General features: G+C 40.3%; 2 protein-coding genes across 6 annotated transcripts in view; both read right to left on the reverse strand.

Annotated features, from left to right (window-relative positions):
* Positions 1-6: 6 nt before the first annotated feature.
* map3k9 (mitogen-activated protein kinase kinase kinase 9) lies at positions 7-9,565 on the reverse strand. Its single transcript, XM_057341998.1, has 11 exons — positions 8,887-9,565; positions 7,320-7,733; positions 5,253-5,433; positions 4,449-4,597; positions 4,119-4,294; positions 3,094-3,334; positions 2,402-2,524; positions 2,156-2,279; positions 1,939-2,051; positions 849-1,589; positions 7-428 (listed from the first exon to the last, which is right to left on the reverse strand). Exons 1-11 carry the CDS (start codon positions 9,272-9,274, stop codon positions 19-21), a joined length of 3,060 nt encoding a protein of 1,019 aa, XP_057197981.1. The 5' UTR covers positions 9,275-9,565; the 3' UTR covers positions 7-18.
* Positions 9,566-10,111: 546 nt separating this feature from the next.
* The window catches only part of slc8a3 (solute carrier family 8 member 3), a 36,604-nt gene continuing 26,554 nt past the window's right edge, over positions 10,112-20,161 (reverse strand). For 4 of the 5 annotated variants that reach the window (XM_057342006.1, XM_057342003.1, XM_057342005.1 and 1 more), the window contains 4 exons: positions 16,617-16,741; positions 16,191-16,290; positions 14,946-15,218; positions 10,112-14,701 (listed from right to left, as the gene is read on the reverse strand). In XM_057342006.1, coding sequence (XP_057197989.1) covers positions 14,325-14,701; positions 14,946-15,218; positions 16,191-16,290; positions 16,617-16,741 — 875 coding nt within the window. In that variant the 3' untranslated portion in view covers positions 10,112-14,324. The remainder of the gene's footprint in view (positions 14,702-14,945; positions 15,219-16,190; positions 16,291-16,616; positions 16,742-20,161) is intronic. The other variant, XM_057342008.1, reaches the window with a different exon arrangement.

Here is a 20,161-nt window from a genome sequence, read left to right on the forward strand (position 1 = left end):
GACTCTCTCAGACTGAAATCAAGAACAGAACCCTGGCCGCACTCTATAAGGTGAGTCTCGGGTTAAATTACGATCCGATGAGAGAGGTCGTGTCCCATCCTTGCACTGTCCCTCATCCTGTTGGTCCAAAAGGCTGTCATTCACCCAAGGGGAACAGGGGGTTGGTTGTTGCATTGGAGTAGGCAGGACGGCCACAGCTCCTCCAAACTCCACAGTGGATGGGGTTTCAGTGCTGGAGGTATGAGCAGGGGATTCACCCCACTGGGATCCACAGCGTACTCGGGGACAAGGGCGGGGCCTAGCCATGAAATCAAGAGTCTTGGGCCGCTCAGGTTGGAAGCGCCGACGTGGCGTAGGTGGAAATATTAAATTAGGGTCAGGCAAACGGGGCACTTCTGTGGGGTCCTCGCTTAGATTCCTTGGACTCACTACAGATGGGCATCACAAAAGACACAAAGTTACAGCTTGGTGTCATACAAGTGATGGTTTTTTAAAAATACTAATAATATGTATTGCATATTAATATTAATATTAAGAAGACAGTTCACCCAAAAATGTAAATTTACTTATCATTATTAAATATGAATGACTTACTTTTACAGAACACAAAAGAAGATATTTGTTGTTTGTAACCAAACAACATTGGATCCCATTGACTATTCAGTATGGATACTGAATAGTCTACCGAGACATTTCTCGAAATATCTTCTTTTGTGTTTCACAGAGGAAAAAAGACATACAGGTTTGGAATGACACAAGGCATAAGTATGAGTAAATGATGCAACAATTTTCATTTTTGGGTGAACTATCCCTTTAAATATGAGATTCACCCTGACTAAGTTTCTCACCTGAGTGCTCCTGCAATGTTTTGGAGGGCGTGGTTGGGTTGTAATTATGGTTGTTATAAGCAGATGGGCATGCTGTCTTTATTGCGCCATCTGAAGGTGTGCGATGAAGCTTGCAGGTGGCACTGGGTGCAGAGGGCACGTGTGTAGGCGTGAGAGACTGTCGAGGATGACGCTTGAAGCTCTCCAGGTGGGTGTTAACCAGTGGGTTCAGAGGAGGCGGAGTCTGTACAGTTGGTGGGGCATGTGGGGTAGGTGGGCGGAGCACAAGTAGCTCTTCGCTGTCAGACTGAAGGAGAGACCGGGTTGAGTTACAGTCAGAGACAGACGAGAGAGACAGCAGTGTGAGGGAAGAGGGCAGAGGCGGCGGTCGACGGGGGCTTTCCCGTTTGAAAAGTTTGCGTGTGGGTGGGCTGGCACCGCGACTCTGACTGCCAGTACGGTGAAACAGCCCTTCCCATCGCGGGCGCACGCTTTCCTCCACACGCACAAGTTCCAATAGGTTATGGCCTAAAGCCACGGCAGCCAAAGCCGCACCGCAGCCTAACAACACCAGCTCCGTTTTGCGGTTCCCACTCGGGCTCCGTCGTGTATAACTAGGTGATACGTCAGGGGCCGCACCAGCCGTGCCGCTCTCCATGCAGTAACTGTCGGCAGCGGGTCCATCCCTGTGGAACGGGATGCAGAGGTATGATTGGCCGGGCGAGTCAGCTGACTCGGATGGAAAGCAGCAGTCTTCATTTTCTACAGAGAGACAGTCGAGGGGGGCAGAGAGATTTCACAATGTTGCATCATCACCCACCCCGAGCTCAGGTACAGGCTACAGTTGTTTGTAGTTTATGCTTGTTTATCTGCTTTGTTGATAACACTAAAATGAAAATGATATCTGTGTAATGTTTGTAATTTTGTTTTTGTTCAAATTCATTACATGTTAAACTAGTTTAAGTTGTTAAAGGTGGTACGATAATGAAAACATTACATCAGTATAATGTCCAACATAATGCCTCAGTGTGGTGGTTATAGCCATGGATTGTGATGCATGTGTGATGACAAACTGTGTGACTGTTATTGTGTGGCTTAAAGAGAATTTTACCCATCTCTGCCAGGCTGGACACTCCGGGTACAGCGGGACTATGTCTGGGGGACCGGCGCAGGTTTGGGGCACTGCAAGAACGCTGCCGACTGCCCTCTTTAGGTGTCCTTAAACTGTGACACAGACACACGCACACAGTGTACACATACTGTATGCAAGTGTAAACATATTTGTTGAAGATTATATTATGTGAAGACACACACACACACACACACACCTTTCATCAGCACTGTGTTCTCGTTGCGTTCTCACTTTTTTCCGTGAGCATTTTCTCTCCTCTTCTTCATCATACTGGAATGCAGTATTACGACCCCAAGGTTGACCTCCAACCCCAGGGGTCACTGTCGTCATGAGGGATGTTCTATTAGGATCTCGTTTTTGATAACGTATGGATATTGTATTGACACAGTATATGCACATGTACTGTATATGCAGAATCAATCAGCTACACAAACATACTTACACTGGATTGCTCGGAGGCGTGGCAAAACAGGGGGGCTATTAGGAGGGGTGGAGTTACTACCCAGGAAGCTCCACCTCCTGTCTAAAGATGGAGACGCCTGTACTGTGATCTTATGCTGAAAATCTGAAACATATACACACATACTTTTATAAAAGAACTTATGCACAAGCCATTATACACACTCATATGCAGACACAAAAATGCAATAATCCTAATAAAATGCAATAATCCTAAAATAAAATATATAACATAATATTTTGCAAACAGTAAGCATCAATTATTGTCTTTTAAGATACTTTGTTTTGGCCAAAGGCAATCCCATAATGCACTGAGAGGGAAAAATAGCTGGTCATGTCTTATTGAGACCAAAACCAGTGGTACCATTCCGTCACTTAGGAGGTTCCATTTTAGTTACACTCTTAAAAATAAAGGTGTTTAAAAAGCTTCTTCACAGCGATGCCATAGAATAACTATTTTGGGTACCACAAAGGACCATTCAATCAAAGGTTCTCTAAAGAACCATCTTTTTCTTTATAATCTGAAGAACCTTCTTTCACCACAAAGAACCTTTTGTGAAGAAGAGAGGTTCTTCAAGGTTCTTCAAGTGGCGAAGGTTCTTAATGGAACCATTTAGATAATAAAGGTCATTCTATGGCATAGTGTAGGGATAATGCTTCCTGTAAAATACTAACCGGACGGCAGGCTGATACGATTCCCATCACGCAGTTTAAGCCGACTGCGCCGAAACTTTCCATGCCGGTGTTGGACACGAGGTTTCTCCTGGTACAGCTGGTGAATGATGACGTTGAGCTCTCGCTCCAGGATGTGAATTTCTCTCTCCGCCAATTCCTGCTCACGCCGCCGTAAAGCCTCTTCCTGGTACTTCTGCTGTAGAGCGGCACGACTCAGTTCTTCCTCCCAGGATCTTAACTCCTAAAGAGAGAGAAGATCCTACTTAGCCATCAATTTGCTCTGTGTAATATAAATAATCTGATAAATTTAATCACTTATGGCAAATGTCCATTGATGAAGAATGCAAAACACATTTGCCCATTAAGTAGTTTGGCACCACTATAGCAGTGAGTTTAACATTGAATTGATCGCAAATATACTTGATGTTCTATTTTAGTGTTTAAACAAATTTTGCTTAGCTGTAGTTAGACAATAAAGAAAACGTTTCTATAAAAAGCTAATTGTTAGCAATTAACCCTAACTCTACTTCTAAAAGAAGTAGAATTAATGATTTTATTTATCGTTATATGTGACCCTGGATCACAAAACCAATCTTGAGTAGCACGGCAACATTTTTAGTAAAAGCCAAAAATACATGGTATGGGTCAAAATTATCGATTTTTCTTTTATGCCAAAAGTCATTAGGATATTAAGTAAAGATCACGTTCCATGAAGATATTTGGTAAATTTCCTACCCTAAATATATAAAAACTTTATTTTTGTGAGTGGATGGCCTGCTACAGTGCCTCTAATTAACAACTTCAAAGGCAATTTTCTCAATATTTAAATTTTTTGCACCCTCAGATTCCAGAGTTTTAAACGGTTGTATCTCTGTCAGATATTGTCCTACCCTAATAAACCATACACCAATAGAAAGCTTGTTTATTCAGCTTTTCATGTGATTTCGAAAAATTGACCCATAAGACTGGTTTTGTCATCCAGGGTCACATATAGTAATAATACAATCTTGTGGGGATGCAGAGACCTTTTCTTTGGCTCTGAGTTGGTCAAACATCTCCTGAACCTCCAGCTTCCAGTCATCCTGCAGGGATTGGAAGGATTCTGCTGGCATTTCAAAGAATCCAGACTCCTCAATAGTTGTCAGCTGATCCAGAATACTGGTGAAAGGAGGTCGTGCATGAGGGTCCACATTCCAACAGTCTACAGCAGATGAACATACAAACAGCAGACAGCCTGTCAGCTAAACAGAGTGCCAGCAAAACATTTTGACATGGAGATTGGGGGATGAAGTATTCCATTCAACTAAACAAATATATTGAACTTGCACAACACTGAAAATAAATGGTTTTCTTGCCTTCCATTAGCCTTGCAAATGGCTCAGGGCAGGTGGAGGGGATTGGCAGCGCCAGTTTATTCATGGCCACACCGTAAGCTACCGCCAGGCTATCAATGCCACGAAATGGCACTTCTCCTGTTAGCAGTTCCCACAACAAAACTCCGTAACTGAGAGAAAGAGACAGAGAGTTTGGAGTTTAAACAAAACTTTACTGACAACCAAAAGCTGTCAACATTATTTGTGCCAGAAATAACAGAAAACAGACAGTGACAGTAACACAAACACTACGAAACACATGACAGGTACTGTGCTCCAAAGTAAACAAATGCTCCCTCTATTAACACTTCAAAGTGAGCTTAGGCTTTATTCTTTCTGATGTAAAATCTGTGCTGCAGCGGCCAACTGGCTGACAAAAAGACAAAGAAATCACCATCCGTAAACATACAAGAGAAACAACGACATAAGAATTATAAATGTAACATAAAAAAATTCTCTCATAATTTAATCTCCCTCAAGTTGTTCCTAACCTGTATAAATATTTGGAAGAATGTTAGCAATTTTCAGTTCTGGGACATCATTCACTACCATAGTAGAAAAAAATTGTATCTTTTTTTGTTCTGTTGAACACAAAAGAAGATATTTTGAAGAATATAGGAAAGCAAACAGTTCTGGGAAGGCCATTTTTTTAATTAAAGACAAAAATGACATTCTAACTTCAGTTCAAATCAATAATGTGTGCACCCTCTAGTGTACAAACAACACAAAGTCAAAGGACTTTGGTATTTTTAGGCAGGCAAAGCACACACATTTCTTCATTCTCACCTCCAGACGTCACTACCCTTGGAGAAAGTCGAGGACCTGATGACCTCAGGAGCCATCCAGGCATACGTCCCCGCCGCGCTCATCTTCGTGGTCCGATGCCACTCTCGAGCCAAACCGAAATCAGTCACCTTTAGAGTTTTGTTGCTCAGATCATCATTCTCCACCCGCTCCAGAATCAGAACTGTGGAGTTAAAGACAATAACAGCTGAGTGTATGCAACTGTGGTGTGTCAAAAAATTACATTATATTGTGATATTAAAATTATGAAATGAAGAGTTCAGATGCAAAACCCTCTAAATCCGTCAGATGTCTTTTTGTTTAAAATTAAAAAAAATTATCAGGCTCCTACATTTAATTTTAGCAATACCAGATATTTCTCATTTTTGACAGAAGTGGCTTTTAGAGGGTTTTGCATCTGAACTCTTCAACTATAGTTAGTATATCAAAAATTAGATCCAGCAATGAAGGAGCAAGTGAAAACCAGGAAAAGGAGATATAAAGGGAGAGAAGGTTAAAATCCAAACGAACATGCAAATAAAGAGAAGCAGAGTAAGTACAGGCTGGAACAGATGCTATGATTTCCATGTGTAAAGCTAAAACAACAAAGTAAACAAGTCTCGTCTATTTAAGGCAACTGTGTTTAGGGACTGTGTACAAAGATTTTGCTGGACTGATCAAACCCCTTATTGCAAAAAAAAGTATACACAGATCCCCCTGCTGGTTTAATTCTGTCTGGTGAGCTGGGTTTTGGAGCTGCATGCGAGAAAAACCTCATCAATCATTTCCAAAGATTGGTTGATTGCAATTTGTAGCAATCCCAAAATGAATTTACTCCTACAAATTATTTTTGACAGAAAACAGCCTGGCTGTGAGTCTGTGAGTTGGCATATGTTAGTGTGTGTGTTAGCGTGTTGATTTTTTATTTGTGTGTGTGATGTCAAAATTAGCTGACTTTGCTTTCCAACCAGAGCTTTGGGAACGTGTCTTTAGGCAAGGGAAGGCAAGTTTATTTATGTAGCACATTTCATACACAAGGGCAATTCAAAGTGCTTTACATAAAATGATTGACAAAGAGAAATAAGACGTATCTTTAAAATACAAATGATTTAAGATCACATATACAACTTCAGATTTTAAGAAACAATAAAACAGCAATAAAATGTATTAAAAATGTGAGTGTATATATACTGTAAAAAGAATAAGAACAAAAGAAAAAGAAATTAGAAATAGACAACATCAAAACAACAACATCAAACGATCTTAAAGGTCTTGTGTTATTAATATGTAGGTGGCCTATAAGAGACCAGATGATGTTTAAACGAGCCAATCAAATGGCAAGGAGTGAAGGTGATGGCAAATCCTCTGTAATAGGCTTTGGGTTTATAAGATTCAATCAGACAAGTCAACTGCTAAACACAGAATAACAACCCACTTACTCACTCAAAGTGCCAATGCATGAGACAGGCATTATCGTGATAGTTCACCCAAAAATGAAAATTCTCTCATCATTTACTCACCCTCAGATTGTTCCAAACAATGCAAACGTGTATACATTTCTTTGTTCTGCTAAACACAAAGGAAGATATTTGGAAGAATTTCAGCAACCGAGCAGATATCATCCCCCAATTACTGCCATATTAGGGAAAATAAATATCTGCTCGGTGACTGACATTCTTCCAAAAATCTTCCTTTGTGTTTAGCAGAACAAAGAAATGCATACAGGTTTGGAACAATCTGAGGGTGAGTAAATGATGAAAGAAATTTCATTTTTGGGTGAACTATCCCTTTAAATAAATAAATAGAAAACACTTCCACATGCATTGTTTCCATGACGGGGGAAATTGTAACTCTCTGACTTATTTTACATTCAATATTATGATTTAGTCTTTCCTCGTATTTTTCCTTTTTCAAGTCTATTAATAGTGCAGCTACTTTTGACAAATACAAATGCACCAATTACTAAAAGATGACAGATATTTTCTATGATTATCTATGAAAACTGCATTTCGCAAAAGCAGCCTGTGAAGCAAATGTGATAGGGTCGATTAACAGTGACAAATCGCTTACTGTTGCTAGACTTCAGGTCTCTGTGGATGACAGGTACAATGGCCTGGCAGTGCAGGTAGAGCATGGCACGTGCAATCTGTACAGCCCAGTCCACAAGCGTGTGCGGAGGGATACGTTTCCCAGCCAGTGCCCGGTTGAGCGGCCCACCACGGGCGTACTCCATGACCAGACAGAGGTTTGGTTCCTGCAGACACATGCCCAGAAGGCCCATGATGTTAGGGTGTTTCAACATGGCGAAGAGCTTGGCCTCCTGACGGACGCTTTCCAGCGTCTGTGACGCGTCCTCGTCAGGGTCCCGGCGGGCTGCTTTCACTGCAACCTCCTGGCCTTTCCAAATGGCACGGTACACTTTACCAAAACCTCCAACTCCGATCATTTCCTCCAAAGCCAACTCACTGAAATCTATCTGGAGCACTGCATGGAAAGAGAGAGAACAGATTTAACACAGTCCCACAGAGATGTGGCTTGTTTAACCTCATGTAAATATGTTTTAACACATAAGAATGGGAAATTGTGAGTAGGGGTGCGTATGTAACACAATAAGGAAGTGAGAAGGAATCTGATCATGTGGAATGATGGATGTTGAAGAAAAGGAAAATGGAAAGCACTAAGTCAGTGACGCATGTGAGCTTCTCTCCTCTCCTCTCCACTGCTCGTATAATGACGGTGTGTCTGGGCCACTGTGTCTCTTATTAATATTGCAGTTGGCAAGAACCACATGATAAAAAGTAGGCCAGCAGCCATCCAGAAAAAAACAGACGACCACCACCACACATCAAGAAACACAGGACCACACAGGACAATTGATAACAGAGAGCGAGAGAGATGCACAACAGTGAATGAAAAACAAAGCAGCCACGCTGACCCTTCATGAACACACAGAACAAGAAATTGCATTCAGACAAAAACAATAAGGACAAGGTTAAGCTCACATCCATACTGTACATTAACCAGCAAGATGCCTCAAGAAAAGCATCAGACACACAATGTTGCTCCAGTGCTCTACAGCTCTGAACCAAAATGCCGGCAGCTGGATGATTCTGCAAAACTGATGCTATGAAACATTGTAGCTGTTGACTGTGGATGCATTTGAGAAACGTGTGTGTGTGTTTGTGCATTTGATAAGACTGTATAGGAATTTTTGGGAGTTTCTTTCCCTGCTGGAAAATCCAGTTTAAGAACGAAGCTGTTTTGCAACATATTGGCTGATTTTTACCAGGTCATCTTAGACCAACAACAAACAATTTACCAGCTGGTCAACCAGCTAATACCAGCTATTTTACAGACTGCAGTTAGAAACAAGCAGAGATATTCCTAAAGACATAAGTTTTGTATGTTGACATGCGCATTCATTTTGTATGAAGCAGCTGCTTCATAATTTTAACCCTCAGCTCTGACAGGGAGCAATTAACTGCAGATCAGGTTGATTTTCTGAACCCATCTCAGAAGAAAAAACAAACAAATTAACAAAGACACAAATGTTTAAAGTAACAATATCCTAATCTGGGTGAACTCACATGATGTTTTTTATTTAAATAAATTATTTACCACTCGCCCAGTTACTTACAGTGTAACTGAGGCACCGAATAATCGGAGTAGTCCTCCGGCGTGTCCCGAATCTTCTCTGAGATGCCGTTACCGCTGCTCACGTAGTTACTGGGGAAAATACCGACGCGGTCCTCGATCATACCTGTCCACCACCCCTCATCGCCTGACACCAGCGAGTCTTTGGACAACACCTCTACCCGATCCCCCTTCTGCAGACTGAGCTCGTCCTCGGCGGTGGCATCGTAATCAAACACGGCGGTCCAGTATCCGGCTCCAGACGGAGTCGCCGCCGCTGCAGGGCCATGCCCGGGGATACGCGTCCATGCTTGGACGGAGGGCTCCGCGCCTTCATCACCCTCTTTACTGTCCGGGCCGCTGCTGCTAAAGGAGAAATTGAAAGCATCCATGGTGCCGATCCATAGGGGCGACGGTTCAGCACCTCACCTGCCGCAGAGCTCAAGTCCGGGCGCAAAGCTGCAGCAGAGAAACCGCAATCAATTCAAACACCCTCTCGCCTCACCGTTCACCAGACCCGCTGCCCACCTCATATCATAAACAGGACCGCTCGGGCTCGTTAAAAGATCTTTCGGTCCCGAACATAAGGCACTTTTTGCTTTAATTGGCTACAACATTGTCCCGTACCCCTCGCCCGCCTCTGAGGCAGCACTCGTCCCCCTCCCAGCACATGATTCCAGCGGTTTAACGTGTCAACGAATGCCTGATTCTTGTGTTTTGATTGGCGCAGTGGTGCGTCAATCATGTATTTTCGTCTCGAAGACCCGCCCATTAAATCTCTTTCACAGTAAATGCGGTAGAATGAGTTCAGCACCACAGGAGCGGGACAGCGCACGAGCGCATTACATAGAGCTCTAAAGGGTAAATTTAGGTGGAAAAAATATTTGTATTTTACACTGTGGTAAACACGGTAAATAGATTTTCTTAGCACGTCGAAAAACACGTCAGGAGAAAATGTTCTCATTGTGAATACATTGTGCTAATTGACTGCTGATAAACACGTGTAACCCCATAAACCGTGGTTTTACTATAGTAAAAGTATAGAAACCGTGTTTTTGTCAATGATTACCATTTGTATTACCACAGTTTAACTGTAAATACCATGGTTAAACTATGGTTACAATAGCGAACCCATGATAAATATGGTTTTGCTACAAAACACAAGACTTTTGTAAACACAGGTACATCCATCACACAACATTTATCACAGCTGATATCAGAGGGATTTTTCAAATATATATTTTTTATTTTTCTGTTGACCAAAAGAATTCAAAATAAATAAATCAGCGGACATAAATGAATTAAATTAAGGTAAATTTCATGCATAATTCCCTGAAAGTAAAACATGACTTCCTTTGTGTCTGTGTATGTGTGTGTGTGTGTGAGAGAAAAGTAAAAAACAAAGTCAGAAAGAAAACAACAATAGATGAACGTAATCGCCATCTGCTTCATCGTCAGGCTGAAGAGGAGTGTTTGTGTGTGCGTGAGAAAGAGAGTCTGACCCCTGATACATCCGTAAGACTTAAGTGACTTGAGTTATAAGTGACATCATCTGAAATCTCTTTTAAAACCAGTTCACCTGCATCTAAACATGGAAGTGTTAGTTGGCAGTAGAAAAGCTCAAAGCTGGTGGGAAGGGGGTGTGCAGCTGTCCGCCATGCTCAACGATCTCACCACACCTATTTAAAAAGAGCCCTCGCCAGGCATCAGCACTCCTAAGCTAAAATGTGTGTGCGAGTTGACCCAAGCAGTAACAAGAACAATGCACTGTTGCACCACTAGTTCCAAGACACGCTTAGTCCAGCGCAAGTGACTGATCGTAAGCTGAAAGTGTGTTTTGGACAATGAGGTTGATAATACTGCTACCAAAAACAATACACACAAACACTCTTGGCAATGCATGTAAGCACGTAATGCACGTAAGCACCACTGAATTCATTATTAGATGTGATGTAGATTTACTTCTCATGCAGAACACATTCGACCACACAAACTGGCAGAAAACGGCTGAATGCTGTGCAATTGCATACTGATATTTATCTTCAAGAAACATACAGTGCATGGGGTCGAAAAGCTTGAGGCCACTAGTGAAAATACTTTTAGTTAACATAATCGATATATCTAGTGACCTAGAAATACTGATTCTTAAATTTTTCTTATTTGACATCACAGTATTTCGACGTGGACTACTGAACTTTTGAACTCCACTGTCTCTGTATTGTTTCTCCTGCCAACTAGTGGTTACATAGAACAGCTTATGAAGTGTATATGTGTATGAATTAAAAAGCATTTGTACAGCTAAAACACACTTCAGCTTCTGTACAAAGAGAAAGATAGACGTCATGTGATGTGTGGATTTAGCAGTGCCATATGTACACGAAAAGCAAATACATGAAAATATATGTGTTTCTGTGTCATTTAGCAAGTGGTTCTTGTATGTTTTAAACCATTACATCAAAACACAAGGATGAACCTTGAGTAGGAAGCACTTAGTCAGCTCAAGCAATGGTTGTGGATACATCTGCATTTGGTTGGAGAACATCTCATTCTCTCTCAAAAACACACACAGCTGCACATGAATGTAAACATATTAAAATTAACTACATGTTCGCTGCAGGTGCAGTTCATCTTTAATACTGGTGAACAGGATACAACTGATTTGGCCTCTATTTGTGAAGAGGTGATAAATATTTATTGTAACACACACCAGCATATACCCACACGCACACTTACACACAAAACGCGTGAGTTCTATTAACATAAAGGTGGAGAGGACCTGTAGCCCCCCAGTGGCCCAGAGAACCACTGCAGCTTCAGGGAGGCAGCCTATGGTTCTGTTCTTTGGTTCTGGGCTCCGCGTGTTATTGGCCATCCTAACCAATTATTTTTTTCTGACATCACTTCCCCTGATAATGCAGAAACCCCACCCGCATCGTCCTGTTCAGCTCACCACAGCAAAAATAGGCACAAAAACTCTTTAGTCAGTCGGACGAATTGATGACCACTCCTAAAACCGATTTACAATAAGCTGACGCGTTGCACCTCTGCCCAAAACCATTTCTCTTCGGACGATATCTTTCTACTGCTCCATGAAACTCAAAAACTCTCCTCGACAGGTTGAACAAAATCACAGAAGACTCTTTAGTTGTTTGTCAGCTTGTTCCATTTCAAGGCTTGTAAACAGGGTCGAAAATTAATGTTTGGCCAAACCTGCATTATTTAGCCTTTTTCTCCTTGCGTATTAGTATGAAACAATGCAAATCATTGTGTCACTCGCAGCATAATATAAATATAAAATAGTCCAATTTCTGTCTTTTAGCAAAACTGCACAAGTCACATAAACATAAATGAAAGCTTGTTCACACCAAGGATGATAACGATAACAAAAACGTTTACAAATCAATTCAAATGTAATAAATAAAAAATATCAGAGCCTATACTAAACAGAGCAACGTTTGTTTTTAGCTAACAGACAATGATCAAATTTAAAGGGCTCACACATTTAAAATGTCAAACTACATTGCAAGAGCTTAAAATAAACGTAAGTTATAGTCTGTTGGTGCATATGCTATCATAATTATCGCTCTTGGTGTGAACGTGCCTTAAGACACAATGTGATTTTGTTCCTCATAGCTTCAGTTTAGCCTGGATGTGAGGAATATTTCATGTGTGTCATCATACATGTTCTAGATAAAATCCTTTTTAGAAAACTAGCATCCAAGTTCAACTTTTGGTGGTAAATTTTCCATTGACACGAAAGTTGCTCAAAGATTCACAAACTGTGAAAGATACTTTCCTTAGTACGTCATTTCTATGTCTTTGATTTGAATCGCTGCTAATGTCCATGACTAAATATTAGGGCTGTCAAACGATTCATCGTAATGAATCGCATCCAGAATAAAAGTTTTTGTTTACATATGTCTGTGTACTGTGCATATTAATTTTGTATTTGTAAACATACTGTACATGCATATATTTAAGAAAAATATCAAAATGAACAAACATTTATATTTAATTTCAATAATTGGTAAATATAAATAAATAAACCTAAATATAATATATATACATGTATGTGTGTTTTTGTGTTTATAAATACAAACTTCATATGCACAGTATACAGACATATATTATGTAAACACAAACCTTTATTATGGATGCAATTAATCACGATAAATCGTTTGACAGCCCTACTAAATATTATTCTTTTTATATAGCAAAGTATTGTTGCGTTTATGTATTAAAGTTACCACTTGCGAGTAAGTCAACACTTTAATTTTTAACATTTTAATTTTCCCATAATTTCTTCTCATTTGTAATTTTAGATCCAGCTTGTAAATATTACAAACCACACTGAATCAAAGGCCCCACTGACTAAAACTCACCACCATCATCACTGACACTTCAGACACTGTTTAGATGCACATGTAGGGAACTCTTGGTATAATGGCTATGTAATTCTATACTGGAGGACTCTCTGGGTGAGGTGGGTCTATGTAGGAAAACTCTTTGGGATGCTTTATGTTTCCTTAATGACACCTAAAACACTAACAGATTAAAAACAACATGTTATAGCAGATGCAGTGTGATCTCCTCCACGGTGTTATCAGAAAATACACTAGTGATTTGCTTGGATGTGAGTGTAGCTCTTCCAAGCGCAAAAGGCCTCTTTTTTCCACGTAGCCTGTTTTTTTCTTGCGCTCTGAAGTCCCTAAATAATAACACTTGGCAGGAAATACACAAAAGTACAGAAAATATATGGAAGCAGATTATATCCATACAGGAATATCAGGGAGAAAATGCAGTGTTCAGCCATTGTTCATGTTCAACTCTCCATTTATCCAAGCTTTCGTTCTGCTACTCTCCATCGCTGGAACATTGGCCTGACGATGCAGGCCGGGAGCTCTGTGTCAGTTCTTACTGTACCAAACTAAACAACGAAAAAATAAATAAACTTTATGGGTCCTTCAAATGTCATTCGATAACAGATTTCACGTAGTTATATATATCATGTTTCTCTTGAAATATTATTTCTTATCCTGGAAGCAGATCTGAAAATAGTCCTTTGAATCTTTTCTTCTTTTTGTTGGTTTTTTTGTGTCTTTTTTTCCCAAAATACTTCATTAGAAAAAAGTCATTCTCAGCATGTGTTGAGAAAAATATAGACTGTGAAAAGCTCAGACTCCAGGTTAAGACTGTCCCACCCCTAAGGGAGCTCAGATCGAATGCTTTACACTTACACTTTCAATTATCCTCAGGATGAAGAGATCTGAAGGACGAATCTCCTCTTCCTCCGTACCACAATTCCTTTACTGATAAAACCGTAGCAACCGTTTGAATCAGTCCGTAGCATTTTTTCTGTCGTGTGTGAGCTTAAGTTTGCTTGCGTCCGTCTCTCTCTCCATTTCTCCACAAACCCTTCCTAGCCCGCCCCAACTCTTCTCTTCAGAAGCCCTCTATATGACAGTAAGCCTCCAGACTGGAAAAGAGGATGTAGAGAAACCACAGGCTGAAGAAAAAGAGCGAGGTGAGGATGCGGTGCCCACGTGGGCCCCCCAGCTCTCCGCCGATGTGAGGCCTGCGCCTGTACAGCAGGACGCTCACCGCCAAGAAGGCAAAGATGGTGTAGAGAGTGACAGAAAATGCCAGGGAACCTGCCTGCACCTCAAACGCACGACCCTGCATGTGCCAGTAGATGGCGGCCACCGACCATGCCACCCCGATTCCCAGGAAAACGTTCACGGCATTGCTGCCGGTCACGTTACCGATGGATGCATCTGCGTATGTGTCCTGCACAGCTGCAACTTTACTGGCAAAGGTATCTGAAATGAGAGAGAGACAAATTAAGCACTTGTAAGGTTGGTAAACTGAATGTGTATTGGAGATGACAACAAACCCGCTTTGTTTCTTATTTTTAAGTTGAATAGAAGCAAAAACTGGTGAAGGACAATAGGGTAGAAAACAAACATACAAATCTAAATTATGGCAGAAAGCAAAAAAACTCAACCAAAACTGTGAGTTGATGTATATAAAACAATAACAAGGCAAATAAAAGCATACACTCACCGGGGACAGATGTTCCCAAGGCTACAAACACCACAGCAGTGACAGAGTCCTTCAGGCCAATAGTGCAGCCAAAATGACTGGCCAGGTCCCCAATCACAGCCGTCAAAAGACCGATGATGATTATGGAAACAAAAAAACATGCCCAACCATTCCAGTAGTCCGTGGGCGGGACACAGGCGAACAGAACCTTCCAGAACACAGTCAGGAAGTGCATGACATAGTCAAAACAAGATGGCAGCCGCTCTTCTCCTCCCTCATCCTCTTCCTCATCTCCTGATATAAGTGAGAAAGAAAGAGGGATGGAAAGGGAAAAAAAGTGGGAATAACAAAACAGAAAGAAGATTGGAAGATAAAATAAATAATTTTAGTATTGTTTATCACCCACATTAAACAACTGAACAGAGCCAGCTTTACATTTAGGTCAATAAGCTGGTAACATTTTGACAGTGCTCAAAATGTACACACCAGAAAGCAATGATGTAACACAGTTGATAAATGTTATTAAAAAGTTTATAAAAAAAAGTTTTCACTTCTAAAAAGACAATTCAGAGAACATACAGCTCAATTTATAAATGAAATTTAGCTGAATAATTAACGCAAGCACTAGCTTTTAAACCTTAGAGAACATTGGTCTGGTTTACTTTCATTGTAATTATGCTGCTGTAACCATGGTTACTGTTTGTGGTAATTAACGTGACCCATCAAATGTTGTCGATATTATAGAGAAAACTTGTATTGTACCTGATTTAAATATAGTACTTTTTACTATACCTTCCTCCTTCCGCAGAACACAAAAGAAGATATTTTAAAGAATGTTCGTAACCGAATGTCGGTACCCATTCACTTCCACTGTATGGACATAAAACCAATGCAAGTCAATGGGTACTGCCGTTGTTCCGCTACCAACATTCTTCAACATTTCTTCTTTTGTGTTCTGCAGAAGAAAGTCATACAGGTTTGAAATAACAAAAGGATATGATAAAAGTAAATGATGACAGAATTTTCTGTTTTGGATGAACTATCACTTTTAGTGGAATTTCTGTTTTGGTGATAAACCAAACACTTACTTTTCTACAGTTGTGATGTTGTGTAGATTTTGTGTAGTCTTGTGCTCAATGGTGATTTATTGTGTTTTGCAGTGTATGGTATGGTATTATTGTTTTAGCTAGCATGTTGAACAGATCTCTTTTCTGTGATGCACAGTGATCTGTTGAGTTTTCGGTGTTGTTTAGTGTTGGTAATCACCTGCACTGACAGTTATAGCCTCCATGAATTGTTCTCTCCAGGAATTTGTGCCCACGACCAAAGCCAAGTTAGTCTTCTTAATAAGCTTATCTACTGTACTCTACAGCAATCACACAGGAAAAAAAACATTATTATAACACTAGAAAGTAAGTGTAAAAGTCTTTTTAATAACACCTAAAGGCTGGAATACACTACAAGACTTTTAAAATCTGAACAGATTTTTAAAAAACTAGACATAATACACTTGCAGACTTTTTGAACGTTTGCATAGAAAACAATACATGATAAAATCTGCAGACTGGTGCAGACTTTCTGCAACAACTCCAGATTGAAAATCTGGGCAAAAATCTGAGCAAAAGTCTCGTAGTGTATTCCAGCCATAAGACTGCAGTGACATTAGATGTCTGTCTTCTTAACCGCCGGCACCTTAAACTCATATGACTCCTCGATGATGATTTCTATCTTTGGATGCTCGCCCAATACAGGCTTCCCCATCTCTGCTATTCTTCTCGCTTCCTCTTCCTCAGATGACAACTTCCTGTCAGGGATATCTGAATAAGATCAAGAGAGAAGTGATCATATAATTTCATATGAATTCATGTAAATTTACTCATGCATGAAACACAAGCAGAACAAATGTATATGTAAATAGTTTGTAAAATCATTCTTGATAAATACAATATTATAATGTTAAAGTGGAGGTAACATGCTATTTCATGCATTCTGACTTCTTTACACTGTTAAACGTGCTGGCTTCTCAAGCTTAACATGGTCAACTTGTCAAAAAACGAGTTGAACGTATGACATAGTATTTCTGTGCTCGATTCACTCCGCCAGGGTTCGTACAGGTTTCTGAAAGTTTTTTTCGAACATTACCATTTCTTAACAAGGTTTCTTAGTCCCTTATTGGACAATTCTCCTGGAAAAGCATGCCCACGCGTCATCCAGCGAGCAAAAGAGCACACCCACGCGTCAACCAGCCAGCGTGAGAAAGAGCACTCCCATCAATGCCGCTTCACTCGGTTGACAGAAGTTTAGCTGTGTTTGTTTGCTCATTGCACTTTGGTGATGAATGTTATATAAACGGGGGATATAACGCTGGATTTGGAGATCGTTTGAAACTGATAGATGGAGCGGTTCCAGCGCTAAAAGATGCCGGACATGAACCGCACGCGGTAAGTCAAACTAAGTCATATGTCTGTGATTTGTTGGCAATCGGCGTGTACGTGCATAATGTAAACAACATGAACTTATAGCGAATCAATGCGATGATGTATTGTATGCTCGTGCTGTAGTTCCAACCCCCTGCACACCTCCAAGAGCTCGTCTTTTTCGCACAGCTGTTTCTGTCTTTTATAAATTTGATCAAACAAAACACTCTTTGAAGATATGAAGTATGCTACTGTATAGGTACCTCATCTTTAAGAATGTTTTTATGAATGAGTACAGAGGTTTGTTTTGCTCGTATTTCATGAACAAAACCAAATATCCCAATTTAGTGAGTTTTAAAACAGGAAAGGTATACACGCAAACCCGCAATAAAATATTGTTCCAAACCCATATGTTGTTATGCACATGGTCTCAAAAGGCTAAGAATATACCTCACAAGTCATACTAAATACTAATACTATGGTTCTTTATGGTGTTTAACCCCTATAGTCCTATAAATTCTTATTGTATATAAACTGTATTTCCTTCAAAAATCTTTGTTTTCCACAGAAAAATAACAGCATATTGGTTTAGAACAACAAAGAAGTAAGTAAATAATAGTAGAATTTAATTTTTAATTGGTATTGTTCGAGTAAATTGTCAAGTGTAAATTGCGCTGTGCAGATTAACTTCCACACACACACCACCAACACACAAAAACTGTGTACACTCACACTCAAACTTACCATCAGCTAATAACAGAGCTGGGTGTGGAGAAGAAAAAAATGAAATGACATGAAGAAAACATGAGAAGACACTAAAGACAGATAAATGTGGGGGGTGTTCACAAAGCAGTGAGATGTTGGATAGGACTTATTTACTCAAATAACACGATATAATATTCCCAGCCCGCGGCATTTCATCACCCTACCCAGAGTCTCCGAGCCGGACAGGTGCGACAGGTGTGACCGTGCAGATGTGATCAGATGTGATAGTGTGGGCTAATCCAGAGCCCTTGAGCATGTGGTTGCCCATAGCAACAAGAGTGTCGTGGTGACATTTTAAAAGTGATAGAACAAAGATGTGCTAAGCCCTAAAAACAGGGCTGATTATTTACACGGTGAGTGTGGATGTCGCACGGAGAGGTCTGATTGCTGTAGCAACAGTCAAGGATTCTTTATAAACAGCCACAAGACACAAACACACATTTGGCATGACTTTCCATTGACTTCTATTGTTTTATGCTGGACTTCAGAATTTGAATAAAATATTGTTAAATACATTTATTAGATGCAAACACAAACTTACTGCATATCAGGATTTGAGAAATTATTTTCTATTATTGTCTTACCATATCTGTCTATGTGTGTGTGTGTGTGTGTGTGCGTGCGTGCGTGTGTGTGTGTGCGCTTAGACAAAGACTTTAATAGTTCAGTAATCAGTGCGGCAATTTTCTTTTGCTAGGGATGAATGAGATGATGAACAAAGAAGCTTTGATTAAGTGTGCGTGCGTGTTGCAAAGAAAATACAGAGCCATAATGACAAGCTGGATTTGTAAATAAGATGCTCATAATTTATGCTTGAATGTGTCTGAGTAGGGCGGAGGAGTCTGATGCAGATTATTAACCTGTCATTTGTGATGTGCTTTTCGGGCTTTTCAACCTGTCTTCATGATAACACACATACAAGATGTGACAAATTCGCAAAGAAACTAATTTAATCTGAACGACATCTATTTGTTACATATTGTGACATTTTCTCTCACTATTCTTTCCTGGAAGCTCCAAATTCAACAGCTCAATGTAAATCTATTGCACATCAGCAACAGCAACAGTGCTGATGGTGCCCTGGCAACGGTTTCCAGACTGCTCTCTGCTTATTGCGTTCTGCATGAGGTAATGGAATTGTGGGATGCGGGTGTCGATACTCAGACAAACGCTTCCTTGTCGTTGGCTCATTTGCAGCTGTTTTCTTTCTGTAAACACACCTGTAAGGATAGTGATCACTCTCTGAAACATACATACATATGAGGGAGGTCATATTTTAGTGAGCGTTGGCAATCTTGTAATTCACTATCCAGTTCTGATCTCTCTTTGCACCTGTCTCACCTGTATCCTCATGTGCCTCAACCATTTCCAGCCTGTCTCTTTCTCCTCACCCGTCTTATACTTCAACCGTCTCATCCCTTCTTCATAACGGTGTCTACCTCCATACATGGAGGATAAGAGAATTCCACGCCAAAGTAAGCATCTCCCTATTTAGACGCATAAAGTGTGGAATGTTGCTTTAGATCCTACGACTGCTCTGACATATTCTGCAGCGACAGCACAACATCAGCGGTTTTAAAGTTGTGTTCTGATGCATCTGAGGTGATGTATCTCCTATTACAGGCTTGGTTTCAAAAGCTCCTACAACACATCTGACACCATGTTTTATCTGTCTGCACAGAGGCTGCTGCTCTACGGTGATGTTTAACTCCTATGTCTGCTTATTGACAGATTAATAACTGTTTAACGTTTCGAAGTCGCTGTTTGTTCTATGGCTAAACATGTCATCAATTTATACTGTAAATGCAAATAAGAGGACACAACATCCTTCACAGAGAAGACTAACCCACAATGCATTGCAACAAGCTTGGAGAAAAAAAGAAAAAGATTATCCGGGATAGCTGCCAGGCTATAAAAATGTTGATTATTATTACATGTAAATTTCATTCAATACTGAAAAATACTGAGAAAATAATTTCTAAAAATAGTTATTTAAAGAAATAGAAAATAAAAAATCCCATATCTTAGTGCTTTATATTTATGAATATAAGTTTT

Source organism: Triplophysa rosa, linkage group LG9, assembly GCF_024868665.1.
Source record: "Triplophysa rosa linkage group LG9, Trosa_1v2, whole genome shotgun sequence".
NCBI lineage: Eukaryota > Metazoa > Chordata > Actinopteri > Cypriniformes > Nemacheilidae > Triplophysa > Triplophysa rosa.